Source organism: Argopecten irradians, chromosome 3 (assembly GCF_041381155.1).
Source record: "Argopecten irradians isolate NY chromosome 3, Ai_NY, whole genome shotgun sequence".
In the NCBI taxonomy this organism is placed as follows: domain Eukaryota; kingdom Metazoa; phylum Mollusca; class Bivalvia; order Pectinida; family Pectinidae; genus Argopecten; species Argopecten irradians.
In genome coordinates, this window is record NC_091136.1 from 45,743,085 (window position 1) to 45,760,873 (window position 17,789).

Consider the following 17,789-nt stretch of genomic DNA (forward strand, 5'->3'; position numbering starts at 1 on the left):
CCATAGACCATTTTTAGACGTATATCAAAAATCGGTAAAATCATATTCTACCCAATGTAGTAGTAAAGTATGATTTTTACCATTTTTTATCTAAACCTCTAAAACGTTTATAAATGGTCGTAGGGCACTCTGGTGGGTCAATATATGATTATTATGTAATCTGTAACTCATTCACAGATCTCTGTGTTATACCTGCAGAAATCACTTTACAATTTCTAATAGCACTGTGAAAATATCAAACCAATAGATTAATTTTAAATACGTGATTTTGAATTTAAAAAAACCCATTGCATAACCGTTTGAAATATAACAAAACCTTACACTTCCTTAGTCTTTATTATATATTTAGCTATGACTAATTAACACGTATCCATTGAAAACTACATAGTGCCCGTTTGTAACGAGTTAGCTCCCTTGGTGTAAGTTTCCGGTTAACAAAGGAAGGAATGTTTACTGCAATATACAAGAATGGCGCCGATCGTGTTTGCTACAATCGCGGGATGGCAAGCAGTTCTTTTGTGTCTGATGTTCGCATGTATATATGTTGGTAGTTTATATATTTGGACAGACGCCCTACATAAGAACAGGTAAATAATTAAGCTAATGACACGCACGCACTGATCTGTAAGAAGAGACAAACTAAAATTAGGATCCGACAGAGACATTTTGCTGATGACTCGCCGAAACTGAAAACGTGTGCAGCAGCAGGGGATAGGCTAAGGGCATAACTGTTACATTTTGCATTCTGATGTCCTGTCAACACAAATATAGCCTATGTACTTTATAATATTACCCAGGTTCCTCAGAAATACACACATTGTTGGAAGGGGGTGGGTATTACTGGGTATTGGAAGGTCTAAAACGATACGATTCGTATTGACAATACACTGAAACAATACACGATACGTATTGACGATACAGTGGACCCCTTTTTCAAATTCAGTTGACCATTGTGTTTCGAATACTGTGACAATAAAAGACAATTTTCATAAAACATTCTATAACCAGAAAAAAAAGCTACCAAACATTTGATTCGGTTTATCATCCGTGTTAGTTCATTTCTATCAATTCGTATTCTTCGTTATGAAAAGGCATTTCTAATCCATCTAGGTGACACAGATGCCTTAAACACTTCCTATTGATTGAAATTCTCTTACTTGAATGATGTCTTAGAACAAATTTTGTTTGGAATTTCCTATTTCTATAACGAAAACAGTAGGGTGAGTTGTTAAAATGATACAGCAATATACAGCAAGTTTGCGTATCGATATTCCATACTCTGCTGAAAACCGATACATATCGGTATATCAATATATTATATTATCATGATCCAGCCCTATTAATTTAAGTTCAGACAAAACAAATAGGATAAATTCATTCACTTGGAAGAATGAGTTATAGTTAAGTAATACATATATAATTCGAACACAAATAGAGTTTACCTCTGCCCTGTTTTAGTTGTCTTTATAAAGAGTTTTCTATTTTTTTCATTTTTACAGAGATGACCCAGTGACAATCAAAAGAAGATTTATGAGTGTTGGTGTTATATCTGTGATCATTCCTCTGTTATTGAGATGTTTTGGAACATACTCGGAGAATGAAAATGTTAGTACTTATTAATGGGAGATATTCTGTCTGTGGTATGCCACAAACTATCACAATCTCAAATGTTAATTCTCAGCCTTTTACAGGACTGTTTTCACTTAATTAGGAAGGGGCCTTTTTACATTATTTTTGGGAGAAAAATGGGAAGGATGTTTCCAGGAGTAAATTGTACTTTTTGGGAATTTGGCATAAATCTCTTGAAATAATTTCCATTGGGAATGGGGCCCATTATCGGCCCCAAAAAGCCCTTGGCAAAAGCCCTGTATAATGATGGTTTATTAAATGATCCATTGACTGAAATAGATAATGTCAACTTACATTCAGTCTAAATAGAGTTAGACTTCTACATGTAATTCTGCTCCACTACGATGCTCTAATACAAGATTTAACGTCTCGATGTGCCGGATTCTCTCGGAAGTCTAAACAAATTATTGCTATATATACAGGTAGTATGTCACGAATTGCTATATATATAGGTAGTATGTCCCGAGAAGGCCCGATTCTAGACCAGGGGTCATGCTGAGGTGACCATGGATAGGGAGTTGATAGATCTTGTATTGGAGCATAACATATATAGAGCATCCGAGTGGAATGGAATTATTTACAAGTCTGATTTAATTAGATTGACATTTTACAATGGCAATCTTTTTTATATCCTTATAAACTAGATACAGCAATAAGATATAACCAAAATACAATGGACATGTAAAGTGTATACAAATCAATACTGGGTTAAATAAGTATACATTGTATATATACATTGTATAGACTTGTGATCATGATTTACTTTAATCTAGATGTTTATAATTTGATGATATGTTATAAATGTTAATATGAAATCCACTGTTTATTTGCAGGCCCATGACTTGGTAGTGTGGCTTGGTATCAGGTTCCATGGATTCCTTCCAGCACTACTCTTCCCCTTAGTTCTTACAATGGTATGAAATGGTTTCAACATCATGCACATTCTTGCATAAATGTTTGACTGGAAATAAAACAAAAAAGCCAAAAACTTTGTTAGATTGGTCTGTGTAGAAGGCCAAATCACAGGGACTGGTAACACAAGTTTGGGGTGGGAGCTGTATACTATTCATTTATAAACCCCAACTTGTAGTACCAGTCCCTGTGGGCTCAATGACCTGGATGATAAATTAAAACTTGATGATTTTTTTACAATAATCATGAATTGCAGTTCTTGATCAATATATAAGTACCTGTATATAATTATGTGAGTGATATTTTGTTGTGAGCAAGTCTACGAGGTAGTTTCTGTTGAAAGAAATTACTATTTATGTAATTAATGAAAGAAACAATCATTTCTGTAATTATATATGTTATGAAGACAGAATTATTTGTTGTAGGTGTTGTTCCTTGGTCCACTAGGCCTACATTACATGGATGGAGTTTTCAGAATCTATCTTGGTATGGATTTCAGTCTTCAGATTTCATTTACATTATACAGTAACCTGACAGGGTAACCTTAGCATCTGGATTAAAAAAGCTGTTTTGATAAACATGGAAGACAATGAATACAATCTGATTAAAATACAGATCTAAACCCTTATTCTGACTTTGTTAAAGGATCTGACAACATCCCATATGGAGTCATCACATTATGAATACCTTTTATACTCCTTGTACTTAAGTCTCAAAGCATTTTCTCCATCTAGCAACATCAACTGACAAACTCTTCAAAGCATGCATATATAGTAGCATATATATATATTTATATACATGTAGGTATGTTGTGCTCTCTTGGAGAATAAAGAACAAACACAAAAATGATACTGACCACTCTTGCAAAATTTTTGTCTCTGTCAAGAAAATTGTTCATTCTACAATGGTAGTACATTGCGTAATTTGATTGTTCAATTTGAAAGGTTGCCAGAGTGAAATTCTAATAGGATGTCTTGAGATCCTCTATGGAACAAAGTGAGAATAAGGAGCTGTATTTTGATCAGATTCACAATACTATTTAATAGAATTTTTTAGCTCACCTGGCCCGAAGGGCCGGTGAGCTTATGTCATGGCGCGGCGTCCGTCGTCTGTCCATCCGTCCGTCAACATTTCCTTTGAATTGCTACTAGTCCTAGAGTTCTGCATGGATTCTAACCAAATTTGGCCAAATTTGTCCAGAAACATCCTTGGTGGCAGGGGAACAAAGTTTGTATAAATTTTGGCTCTGACCACCCAAGGGTAGGAGGAGCGGGGCCCAATAGGGAAAATAGAGGTTAATCCTATAAAACGCTACTAGTCCTAGAGTTCTTCATGGATTGAAACCAAATTTGGCTAGAAACATTCTTGGGGGAAGGAGAACAGAGTTTGTATAAATTTTGGCTCTGATCCCCGGGGGGCAGGAGGGGCAGGGCCAAATAGGGGAAATAGAGGTTAATCCTTTAAATCGCTACTTGTCCTAGAGTTCTTCATGGATTGAAGCCAAATTTGGCTAGATACATCCTTGGGGAAAGGGAAACAGTGTTTGTATAAATTTTGGCTCTGACCCCCCTAGGGGCAGGAGGGGCGGGGCCCAATAGGGAAAATAGAGGTAAATCCTATAAATCGCTACTAGTCCTAGAATTCTGCATGGATTGAAACCAAATCTGACCAGAAACATCCTTTGGGGAAGGGGAACAGAGCATTATACATTTGGGCTCTGACCCCCAGGGGGCAGGAGGGGCGGGGCTAAATAGGGTAATAGAGGTAGATCCTATAAATCGCTACTAGTCCTATAGTTCTGCATGGATTAAAACCAAATATGGCCAGAAACAACCTTGGGGGAAGGGGAACAGAGTTTGTATAAATATTGGCTCTGACCCCGGGGGGGCAGGAGGGGCGGGGCCCAATAGGGGAAATAGAGGTTAATCTTATAAATCGCTACTAGTCCTAGTGTTCTGCATGGATTGAAACCAAATTTGGCCAGTAACATCCTTGGGGGAAGGGGAACAGAGTTTGTAAAAATTTTGGCTCTGACCCTCCGGGGGACATGATGGGGCTGGCCCAATAGGAGAAATAGAGGTTAATCATTTAAATCACTACCAGTCATAGATTTCTGCATGGAATGTAACCAAATTTGACCAGGAACATCCTTAGGGGAAAGGGAACAGAGTTTGTATCAATTTTGGCTCTGACCACACCTGGGGACAGGAGGGGCATGGCCCAATAGGGGAAATAGAGGTAAATCCTTTAAATCGCTACTAGTCATAGAGTTCTGCATGAATTGAAACCAAATTTGGCCAAAAACATCCTTAGGCGAAGGGGAACAGAGTTTGTATAAATTTTGGCTCTGACCCCTTGGGGGCAGAAGGGGTGGTGCCCAAAAGGGGAAGTAGAGGTAAATATTCAATTTTCCTTCAGGAAAGAACAATGAACCTGTATTCAGAACATTATTTGACATTACAAACCAGGTGAGCGATACAGGCCCTCTGGGCCTCTTGTTTAATTATAAAATATGATTTTCACCGATAAAATTTATTTTGACAGTAAAGCTTATGGTTTTGTTTTCTTTTTTATCACTGGTATCCCCCCCAAAAAAAAGATAAGTGTTTTAAAATCATTACTTTTCGTCACATTGGTGATAATTACATGTATATGAACATCTAATAACGATTGTCTTTGGTTCTGCATAGTTAGTTGAAGTTTTGTTGTTCCTTTCTGTTCTGCATTAAAAACAAATATAAGAAATTGATTTTATTGCTTTTGTTGTCAATTGCAGAAGGATCATATATATTTTTTTGTCTTTCCATTATTGTTGACTTGATGTTTCATTGATCCAACTCCTTATTGATTTTCTGACATAAAATCATTTTAATGTCTTGATATTGATGATTCTAACAGAACCACGTTATTGGACCAATAGTTTGAAGAATCTTACTTGGATCAGGAATCATATTGTGGTATGTACACTAAAATCGTTTTGGATCAGAGTAAAGTTTTTGTATAAGATTTTCATTTATATGATGAAATATGCTGTATATCAACACACTATTTTTTGGTAGTTGGTACGATTTTGTTTATTAGATTACAAATTTAAAATTTAAACCATACCATGTCATGTTTGACATTTCAAATTTTCAGATGATAAAGATAGTCAGATACATTTGATTGTATTATCAAACATCAACATCATTGTTATTAATTCAGTTAATAATAGCTTCTTGTAGATAATTAAGATATACATGTAGCATGGGTATATAATTTGATAATCAATTTTTTTGATTGCCTAGTTACTTTAAATATTTTGACAAGACACTTTTGAAACAATATATAATTTGATAATCAATTTTTTTGATTGCCTAGTTACTTTAAATATTTTGACAAGACACTTTTGAAACAATATATAATTTGATAATCAATTTTTTTGATTGCCTAGTTACTTTAAATATTTTGACAAGACACTTTTGAAACAATATATAATTTGATAATCAATTTTTTTTGATTGCCTAGTTACTTTAAATATTTTGACAAGACACTTTTGAAACATTAATTAAAAAAAAATAATACAAAACCAACAACCTTGCTATTATCATAGGTAAAACTTCACTCAACTCAGGATGGCTGAACGTTGCCTTTTCAAATTCACAGAAGATTTGTGATCCCTGAAATCATGACAATTGCTAATGTAAATTTGAAGCTGTTGTTATTAAATGAACTTTAATTCCAGGCACCTTTTTCTGAGGAATTCATCTTCAGGGCCTGTATGCTACCACTGTTAGTGCCTAGCTTTGGTGAAGGATATTCAGTTTTTATCTGTCCATTATTCTTTGGAGTCGGTAAGTTTCTGATTACTGCAACTACACTGAAAATAATATTAATGTACTATGATTTATAAGGATCAAAACATTAAGAAGTTACATACACAGGAATCCTAACTTGATGACATATGAGGACATTTCGGCAGACTAATCTTTTTATGGTGGCACAGCTATACAGTGACCTTTGATAATCGGAACATTTGCGTCCCCAGCCCAAACCATCCAGATTTTGAATTTTCTGGGCTGCTAGATGCCATTTTTCCATTTTATAATTGACTTTGTTACCTGATGATAATGTCAGGATAGTTTTTCAGGCAATCTGCATTAAGATCATCATGGGTTCATATATATTGAATTTATTTTGTTTACAAGAACCTATCTAATTAATATGATGAAAATTGATGATAGTGGTTTTGATAGATGTCTTATTTCGCCGCAGCACATATACATCATATGATCGACAGAGTGATACAAGGCCAGCAGCCAGTAGGAGAGGCAGTGAAACAGACAGGTAAGGTGATGATTATTGTAGTACCTCACAACATACTTATTATAATAACAGTCCGTAGGAGAGGCAGTGAAACAGACAGGTAAGGTGATGATTATTGTAGTACCTCACAACATACTTATTATAATAACAGTCCGTAGGAGAGGCAGTGAAACAGACAGGTAAGGTGATGATTATTGTTGTACCTCACAACATACTTATTATAATAACAGTATGTAGGAGAGGCAGTGAAACAGACAGGTAAGGTGATGATTATTGTAGTACCTCACAACATACTTATTATAATAACAGTCCGTAGGAGAGGCAGTGAAACAGACAGGTAAGGTGATGATTATTGTTGTACCTCACAACATACTTATTATAATAACAGTCCGTAGGAGAGGCAGTGAAACAGACAGGTGAGGTGATGATTATTGTAGTACCTCACAACATACTTATTATAATAACAGTCCGTAGGAGAGGCAGTGAAACAGACAGGTAAGGTGATGATTATTGTTGTACCTCACAACATACTTATTATAATAACAGTCCGTAGGAGAGGCAGTGAAACAGACAGGTAAGGTGATGATTATTGTAGTACCTCACAACATACTTATTATAATAACAGTCCGTAGGAGAGGCAGTGAAACAGACAGGTAAGGTGATGATTATTGTAGTACCTCACAACATACTTATTATAATAACAGTCAGTAGGAGAGGCAGTGAAACAGACAGGTAAGGTGATGATTATTGTAGTACCTCACAACATACTTATTATAATAACAGTCCGTAGGAGAGGCAGTGAAACAGACAGGTAAGGTGATGATTATTGTAGTACCCCACAACATACTTATTATAATAACAGTCCGTAGGAGAGGCAGTGAAACAGACAGGTAAGGTGATGATTATTGTAGTACCTCACAACATACTTATTATAATAACAGTCAGAAGGAGAGGCAGTGAAACAGACAGGTAAGGTGATGATTATTGTAGTACCTCACAACATACTTATTATAATAACAGTCAGAAGGAGAGGCAGTGAAACAGACAGGTAAGGTGATGATTGTTGTAGTACCTCACAACATACTTATTATAATAACAGTATGTAGGAGAGGCAGTGAAACAGACAGGTAAGGTGATGATTATTGTAGTACCTCACAACATACTTATTATAATAACAGTCAGTAGGAGAGGCAGTGAAACAGACAGGTAAGGTGATGATTATTGTAGTACCTCACAACATACTTATTATAATAACAGTCAGTAGGAGAGGCAGTGAAACAGACAGGTAAGGTGATGATTATTGTAGTACCTCACAACATACTTATTATAATAACAGACCGTAGGAGAGGCAGTGAAACAGACAGGTAAGGTGATGATTATTGTAGTACCTCACAACATACTTATTATAATAACAGTCCGTAGGAGAGGCAGTGAAACAGACAGGTAAGGTGATGATTATTGTAGTACCTCACAACATACTTATTATAATAACAGTCCGTAGGAGAGGCAGTGAAACAGACAGGTAAGGTGATGATTATTGTAGTACCTCACAACATACTTATTATAATAACAGTCAGTAGGAGAGGCAGTGAAACAGACAGGTAAGGTGATGATTATTGTAGTACCTCACAACATACTTATTATAATAACAGTCCGTAGGAGAGGCAGTGAAACAGACAGGTAAGGTGATGATTATTGTAGTACCTCACAACATACTTATTATAATAACATTTCGTAGGAGAGGCAGTGAAACAGACAGGTGAGGTGATGGTTTTTGTAGTACCTCACAACATACTTATTATAATAACATTTCGTAGGAGAGGCAGTGAAACAGACAGGTAAGGTGATGATTATTGTAGTACCTCACAACATACTTATTATAATAACAGTCAGAAGGAGAGGCAGTGAAACAGACAGGTAAGGTGATGATTATTGTAGTACCTCACAACATACTTATTATAATAACAGTCAGTAGGAGAGGCAGTGAAACAGACAGGTAAGGTGATGATTATTGTAGTACCTCACAACATACTTATTATAATAACAGTCAGTAGGAGAGGCAGTGAAACAGACAGGTAAGGTGATGATTATTGTAGTACCTCACAATATACTTATTATAATAACAGTCAGTAGGAGAGGCAGTGAAACAGACAGGTAAGGTGATGATTATTGTAGTACCTCACAACATACTTATTATAATAACAGTCAGAAGGAGAGGCAGTGAAACAGACAGGTAAGGTGATGATTATTGTAGTACCTCACAACATACTTATTATAATAACAGTCCGTAGGAGAGGCAGTGAAACAGACAGGTAAGGTGATGATTATTGTAGTACCTCACAACACACTTATTATAATAACAGTCAGTAGGAGAGGCAGTGAAACAGACAGGTAAGGTGATGATTATTGTAGTACCTCACAACATACTTATTATAATAACAGCCAGTAGGAGAGGCAGTGAAACAGACAGGTAAGGTGATGATTATTGTAGTACCTCACAACATACTTATTATAATAACAGTCAGTAGGAGAGGTAGTGAAACAGACAGGTAAGGTGATGATTATTGTAGTACCTCTCAACATACTTATTATAATAACAGTCAGTAGGAGAGGTAGTGAAACAGACAGGTAAGGTGATGATTATTGTAGTACCTCACAACATACTTATTATAATAACAGTCAGAAGGAGAGGCAGTGAAACAGACAGGTAAGGTGATGATTATTGTAGTACCTCACAACATACTTATTATAATAACAGTCAGTAGGAGAGGTAGTGAAACAGACAGGTAAGGTGATGATTGTTGTAGTACCTCTCAACATACTTATTATAATAACAGTCAGTAGGAGAGGTAGTGAAACAGACAGGTAAGGTGATGATTATTGTAGTACCTCACAACACACTTATTATAATAACAGCCAGTAGGAGAGGCAGTGAAACAGACAGGTAAGGTGATGATTATTGTAGTACCTCACAACATACTTATTATAATAACAGTCAGTAGGAGAGGTAGTGAAACAGACAGGTAAGGTGATGATTGTTGTAGTACCTCTCAACATACTTATTATAATAACAGTCAGTAGGAGAGGTAGTGAAACAGACAGGTAAGGTGATGATTATTGTAGTACCTCTCAACATACTTATTATAATAACAGTCAGAAGGAGAGGCAGTGAAACAGACAGGTAAGGTGATGATTATTGTAGTACCTCTCAACATACTTATTATAATAACAGTCAGTAGGAGAGGTAGTGAAACAGACAGGTAAGGTGATGATTATTGTAGTACCTCTCAACATACTTATTATAATAACAGTCAGTAGGAGAGGTAGTGAAACAGACAGGTAAGGTGATGATTATTGTAGTACCTTAAAATACTTATTTATTACAGCCAGTAGGAGATAATTTAACAATTTTTGTAATATACAGTATAACTTGTCTAAACCGAACCCTGTATAAATGGAAACTTTTCTATACCGATTAATTTGTTTGGTCCCAGCAATTTTCTTAAAAAACTATAGTACCCAAAACCTGCATAATCCGGAACCTGTATACTCTGAAAACCGGAACTGTCTAGGAAATGTTACTTTACCTTTCTTTGTAAAATTAACTCGGGCAAACTGGCAACAATGTTTTTACAACATGGGACTGATCATGAGGCGCCTAAGGGGATTTACCTTTACCAGTATACTAAGGGCTAGATAGTGACAACTTTTCACTTTTCATTTGACGGTTTTGTTACATGTACATTGTATTTGTGAATACTTTTCGCGGTCAATTCTAACAATAAAACATACACATAACTTCTGATAGTTCATTTGAATGTAGCACACCGAGAGAAATGGATCATACATACACATTGTATTTGTGAATACTTTTCACGGTCAATTCTAACAATAAAACATACACATAACTTCTGATAGTTCATTTGAATGTAGCACACCGAGAGAAATGGATCATACATGTACACCTCAGAAACCAAGAAAACGTAGGATGGAATTCTGTGTTAATTCTTCTGATGATTTCCATGTGAACACATTGTGATAAAGTTCTCTCCTCTATAAACCGGACACCTGTATAAACCGAACAAATTGTCTGGTCCCGTTCACATCTGGTTTAGACAAGTTATACCGTATTCTTTACAAACATTTCAAGTTAGTATATATCCTTAATATGGACTTCATAAGTTTAATATTGTTATGGCATACATGTTAAAATATATATTGTTGATGTTTTAGTTTAAGGTAAATTACCTTGCATTGTCTATTTCTAGTCTTTCAGATGTTCTACACAACAATGTTTGGAGCGTATTCAGCATTTCTCTTCTTAAGAACAGGTAAGATATTGGGAAAAAAAAAAAATTGGGTATAAACATGCATTGTAGCATTTACAATGATAGATTCTCTGGTTATGTTGTCGGAATTATAAAATAAAAACCTTATCATAAATACAAGCCAGGCGGCCATCTTGGATTTTGATAGTTAAGGTTTGATATCCCCATTTCTCAAAAAGTGCTGAAGGGATCTTTCTCAAATTTCATATGTAGGTTCCCCTAGGGCCCTTGTTGTGCATATTGCATTTTTGGACCGATCGGTGAACAAGATGGCCGCCAGGCCGCCATCTTGGATTTCGATAGTTAAAGTATGTTATGGCTATTTCTCAGATAGTACTGAAGGGATCTGTCTCAAATTTCATATGTAGGTTCCCCTAGGGACCTAGTTGTGCATATTGCATTTTGGGACCGATCGGTTAACAAGATGGCCGCCAGGCAGCCATCTTGGATTTTGTTATTCAAAGTTTGTTATCGCTATTCTCAGAAAGTACTGAAGGGATCTGTCTCAAAATTCATATGTAGGTTCCCCTAGGGCCCTAGTTGTGCATATTGTGATTTGGGACCGATCGGTCAACAAAATTACTGCCAGGCAGCCATCTTGGATTTTTATATTCAAAGTTTGTTATCGCTATTTCTCAGAAAGTATTGAATGGATCTTTCTCAAATTTCACATGTAGGTTCCCCTAGGGCCCTAGTTGTGCATATTGTGATTTGGGACCGATTGATCAACAAGATGGCCGCCAAGGAGTCATCTTAGATTTTGATAGTTGAAGTTTGTTACCGCTATTTCTCAAAAGGTACTGAAGCGATCTGTCTCAAATTTTATATGTAGTATGTTTGAAAAAGTTTAAAAAGTAGAGAAAAGATCCATCTTTCCTTTGTCAGATATAGATCATTCTTTGGTGGGCACCAAGATCCCTCTTGGATCTCTTGTTATATAAGTGTCTTAAGTATGGGCAAACAGGTTTGAAGAAATGTAAATGACATTAAATCCTTGTGTTGAATTTTTGACAATACTTCTGTACATGATTTGGTTGTGTGTCTGGAGATGAAGACCTAAGGGGAGATAACTTTAAGATTTAACCTTTGATTGATTGACAGGACACCTGATCGCACCTGTGATAGCCCATGCCTTCTGCAATCATATGGGATTTCCTTCCTTCAAGGAGGCCCTCGGATACCCCAAACCTACACGGTCGAGACTGGTCGCCTGTTTTGTTATAGGACTTTTATCCTGGATAGCCCTTGTGTTCCCGGTCACAACGCCATTCTTATATGCCAATGATGTCTACAACTTATAATTTGTAGTATTATTTCATTTTAATGTCTCATTGATGTGTTCTTGTTTGGAAGCTCTTATTTTATGTTATATTAGACTTGGAAGAAGAAATGTGAATGGTATTTACAAAAAAAGAGTGAATTATAATTGCAGACTTTTTTCTCTATATTGATATAGATGACTTTTGGAAACTTCAGTATTTTTAATATTATATGTACAATAACCTGTGGTGTAAGCCTTTGCTATATACTTGCAATAACGTAAAAATGAATTTAACAAAAACAGACAAGGTAATAATCTAATGTTATAATTAGGAACTGACGAACCATGATATTGTAATGTTTGATAAACTTGCTATGTTTTAGAACTTATGTTGCTATGTTTTAGAACATAATGTTCAAAATTCAGATCCCTGAATGGTTTTTGTTATCAGGAATACAATGAGGTCTATCATGATGATTTTGAATCTTTTAAATTATTGATAAAGTTTGATGTGACATCATAGAAGATATGATATAACTAAAATATTTAGGAATGAAAAGGTACAGATACTCTACGGTTTGGTACGTATTGCGGTATAGAGCAGACAGTTCAGTTTTTTCTGTTCGTTATATGTAAAACTGATAAGAGATGAATAAGGCTATAACAGGTTTATTGAATTCAAAAATCAAAACTTCACTGTAAATCGTTCGGAATGGCCAAATTTTGTTTTAAGAACACAAGTTTGTCTACGTTTTCACAAGAAAGGGAGGCCCTCTGATGGCACACAATATCCCCAGCTGTTTAGAACACTCACTTTCCACTGATGTTTTCAACAACGGAGTACGGATGTATGCCAATGAGATAAAACCCCCGATTGCCTGTGTAATTGGCTTGGATGTACAGTTATTATGAGGTAACTTTTTAGAAAATATCTCAGATATCGTTGTCTGGCCTTGTGATTTTTTGGCAGTACTTGTGGTCGAAACTTGCCATACTTGGACTTGAGCATGTACACAAGTAGCGAATGTTGTGTTTTCTAACTAAGTGTGTGTTCATGTTTGATGTATTGCCATGCTTATACGGAACATCGGTATAACATATACGACATGTAGCTGCCGTGGCGTCCTTCATTCTGAAACCAAAATGTTTCCAAACTGCAGAACGGTATGATGCTGGATCATCTCTCAAATGTACAGATGATGCCTTCTCCATTTTCTGTCAAAACATTGATTTTATGTAAGGCGGTTTGTGATTGGGTCACAATGACAGCCGCATGACAAATCAGAGACTTGTTGTTATTGGACTTGTGTAACCGGCGTATAGTGAAAAAGACACCCATAGAAATCCTTTTCACCCACGGTGCATGTACTGTACTTTGTGTTAACAATAACGGGTACCGAACTGAGCACTACTTATACTTCTACTACTACTTTTACACCGCAGTATACCGTTTCACCCCTAAAGATATTGTCGAGTAATTATAACATTTATTATATCATCATAATGTGTCTTGCTACTACAATATCTTGATATATTGAAATGTTATTTAATAGTGCTTAATGTCATTTCATGTTATAAAAAGGTACACTGTTGCAGCAAAATTGAAATATATTAATGGTGATATGTTAATGCCAAGTGTAAATTTAGATTGTCAAGGAATGTCTGAATATGTCACACAAAATATTCCATTTTGCTATGTAACAGTAACTTCAAATGGTGCTGACTTTTATGATGTATTTTACAATCAAAGTAGCTGTTTACATGTTCTGTATACATCAGTGTGCGATATATTATCAACATGGAAATACTATATTTACTATACACAAAATGGTATTTTCTCTGAAAGGTACCATTTTGTTGATACTGGTTTGGTCTTTTTGTGTCGCCTGCAACGCAAGGGCGACACTTAGGTATCACTATGTCGGCGTCGGTGTCAGTGTCCGGGAAATAGTTTCCATGCGATGACTTAATTATTTATTGTCCAATTTCAACCAAATTTGGTATACTGCTTTATATTAATGAGATCTCAGATGAGTTTGATAATGGTCAAAATCCGTCAATATTTGCTAGAGTTATGGGACTTTAAAATCGTCAAAACAGATAAATCTTTGGTTTCCGCTCGATAACTTAAATATTTATTGTCCATTTTCAACAAAATTTCATAAATTGCTTTATATCAATGAGATCTAGGATGAGTTCAATAATGGTCAAAATCTGTCAATATTTGCAAGAGTTACGTACAGGACTTTAAAATTGTCAAAACAGATAAATCCATGGTTTTCGCTCAATAACTTTATTATATATTATTTATTGTCCGATTTCAACCAAATTTGGTGTATTGATTTATATTAATGAGATCTTTGATGGGTTCGATAATGGTCAAAATACGTCAATATTTGCATGAGTTACAGAACTTTAAAATCGTCAAAACATGGTTTCCACTACAGTATATATAACTTTAGTATTTATTGTCCGATTTCAACCAAATTTGGTGTATTGCCTTATATCAATGAGATCTCAAATGGGTTCGATACTGGTCAAAATCCATCAATATTTGCAAAAGTTATGGGATTTGATAACTTCAACTAATTATTAACAATATTTTCAACTGTAAATAACTATTTTTGTGATGCTGTGCAGGTGACACATCCACTTCTGTGGAATTCTTGTTCTATGTTTAGTTGAATATTTTCTTGGCTTATGGAAACGATACTTTTTCTTTAAGTTATTGCTGTGTTGGAATCTTGTTTCATTACAATGGAATCTTGTTTCATTACAATGGAATCTTGTTTCATTACAATGGAATCTTGTTTCATTTCAATGGAATCTTGTTTCATTTCAATGGAATCTTGTTTCATTACAATGGAATCTTGTTTCATTTCAATGGAATCTTGTTTCATTACAATGGGATCTTGTTTCATTACAATGAAATTTCAATACTGGTAGAGAGACTAAATGACAGTTCTTTGTTTAATAATAAAAAAAAGACTGACTGTTTTAGTGCAGTCAGAATACATGTTCAAGTTTGATTAATGGTGAATTTGGGCTCTTACAGGTATTATGGAATGGCCTTTGTTTAGTATTATGCTATTTGTCAGAAGAGTACCAAACTTTATCATGAAACCTTGATAGTCATCATTTAAAAAAATCTATTTAAAAACATGTTCCGAGATAAATTTTGAAAGTCTTTTTGGTTGCTTGTTCGTTTTGTTTGCTATTTGTTCGACATCTGATGTAGCTGTTTTAGTATTTATTTTTTAGTATTTTAGTGCTAGTGTTAGTCACACATGTATAAATGTTATGAGCTTTCATATTACTGGTATGTATAAACGTATATACCATATACATCTATATATAATTTTCTTGAACATTTTACAATATTAAGTTTAAGTAAAAAAAAGAAAAAAAACAAGAAAGTCAAAATGACATGTTCCTAGCTATGTATGTATGTATTTGGAATGACTTTAATTATTGGGCATTTGTATTAATAGAGGAAATAATTGAAGAAGTAAGTTTTCTCTAAACTTTAGAGTCATACATGATTGGTAAGAAAACAACTAGATTATCAAGATAACTATCATTAAACAGTCATATTACATTTAAACATGTTAAAACTGCTGAATTAAATACACATACATACATGATGGATGTCTGTATATATCTTTCTACAGTAGACATATATTAAGTATTTTTAAAGACTTTGAATTATATACTCTATCCTTGTATTCCTTTAAGAAAGATATGAAATCTACAGATACGATATTTGCTGTAATTAGTGCCTCTCCTCCTATAAGCACCTGTCCTCTTTTCTGGAGAAGAGTTGAAATTGTATAAACACCTGCATCCCATTGATTTAACAATGTTTTACAACATAGGATGCCACTAACATCAGCATTGTATCTTGTATCACATGAACTTGCAAGTCTTTTACATGTTAATTACGCCATAATAATGTGTCTCAAAGGATAAAAGGTCGTCCACAACTTTAATTTCGTTCATTATTTAGCCCCCCCCCCTCCCCCCACCACTGATACAATTATTTAAAGCCAAGGGGTGAATACGGTATATGCATTCATAACAATAACTTTTTTTTTCAACAAATTTTTCAACAATAACTTGGTGTAACATTTAACAAATTAGCTTTGTCATTTCCTTGCAGTTGCTTATTAAAACACATGATGTCAATTTATAGTGAAGTTTTGTTTACCGTAAATACTCAGGGCTTCCCCACACTTTAATTTCTGATTTGACATTGAAATCCAGGTTTAGGTAGTTACAGAAAGAAGTAGTTGAACAATTATCGTTGTTAACAATGCTTGATTACGGTAGTTATATTGGCTCGATTATGGTGCTGTAGGTTTAACCTGATTAATATGCATGTATATCATATACTCAAAAAAATAAGTTTTTTGTTTTTTGTGCAATTATCAACCAGTACTACAATTGTTTATTGTGTTGGTACCAGGTAAATATTTTTCAGTGTTTCAGATATACAGCCATTTATATTTTGATAGTTCAGTTCATTATAAAATCATCAAGCTGATCAGAAACACTGGGAGATTGACACCAGTGTGTTTCAAAGATTTTTTTTATTATTATTTTTTCTAGAGACCTAACAACAATTTTCATAATTCTTTTAGTGTCAGGAATCCTTCTTCACACTATTCATCAAATTTAATACAGGGACCTTTTTAATATCCTCTTAAACACAGATAATTCATAATTTACTAAATTATAAGGCTGCAGTGGCTGAGTGGTTAAGATGTCCCAACATTACCCTCCACCTCTGGGATGCAAGTTCATCTTTAAAAGAAATGATCCTGTGGTTAATAGGATGTTGAACTAATAACACCCAAACTCATAATTAATCCATAGATAAGGATTTACAATGTAATTATATTAAGTGGTATACATTTATATGTATGGCGTATATTATTATGTAGCCTAATTAGATTCCATCTATGGTACTCTCAAATGTTTCTGAGAACAATGCCATATTAGTGAACAATGTAATTTTCTCGAGGTACATGTGATGAAAATGAACATCTACTCTCAAGGGAGGGTAACTCTGCATACTGAAATGTCATGAGGTGCAGCTACACCTATATTGAAATGTTTTGAAAACAGCATTCCTTCCCAATACTGCTTATGTTTTGAAAACAGCATTCCTTCTTCCCAATGTACAAGAAAATGTTTTTCATTTTCTTTGTTTTTAAACATGCAAATATATTCATATTCAAAATTGTGCAGCTGTTGTAAAAATATACTCTATAATAGAACTAAGACCTACTTAATATGTATTATAGTATCATCGTCAACAATAGGAAACTAAACATCATATTAATCATAGTTAA

At 34.7% G+C, this 17,789-nt stretch overlaps 1 protein-coding gene across 1 annotated transcript; it reads left to right on the top strand.

Annotated features, from left to right (window-relative positions):
• The first annotated feature begins 442 nt into the window (after positions 1–442).
• On the top strand, positions 443–15,406 carry LOC138318777 (CAAX prenyl protease 2-like). The gene is made up of 9 exons (XM_069261466.1): positions 443–587; positions 1,500–1,605; positions 2,463–2,543; positions 2,967–3,027; positions 5,440–5,498; positions 6,266–6,374; positions 6,796–6,867; positions 11,115–11,177; positions 12,276–15,406. The coding sequence occupies exons 1-9, from the start codon at positions 469–471 to the stop codon at positions 12,473–12,475; spliced, it is 870 nt and encodes a 289-aa protein (XP_069117567.1). The 5' UTR covers positions 443–468; the 3' UTR covers positions 12,476–15,406.
• The last annotated feature ends 2,383 nt before the right edge of the window (positions 15,407–17,789 follow it).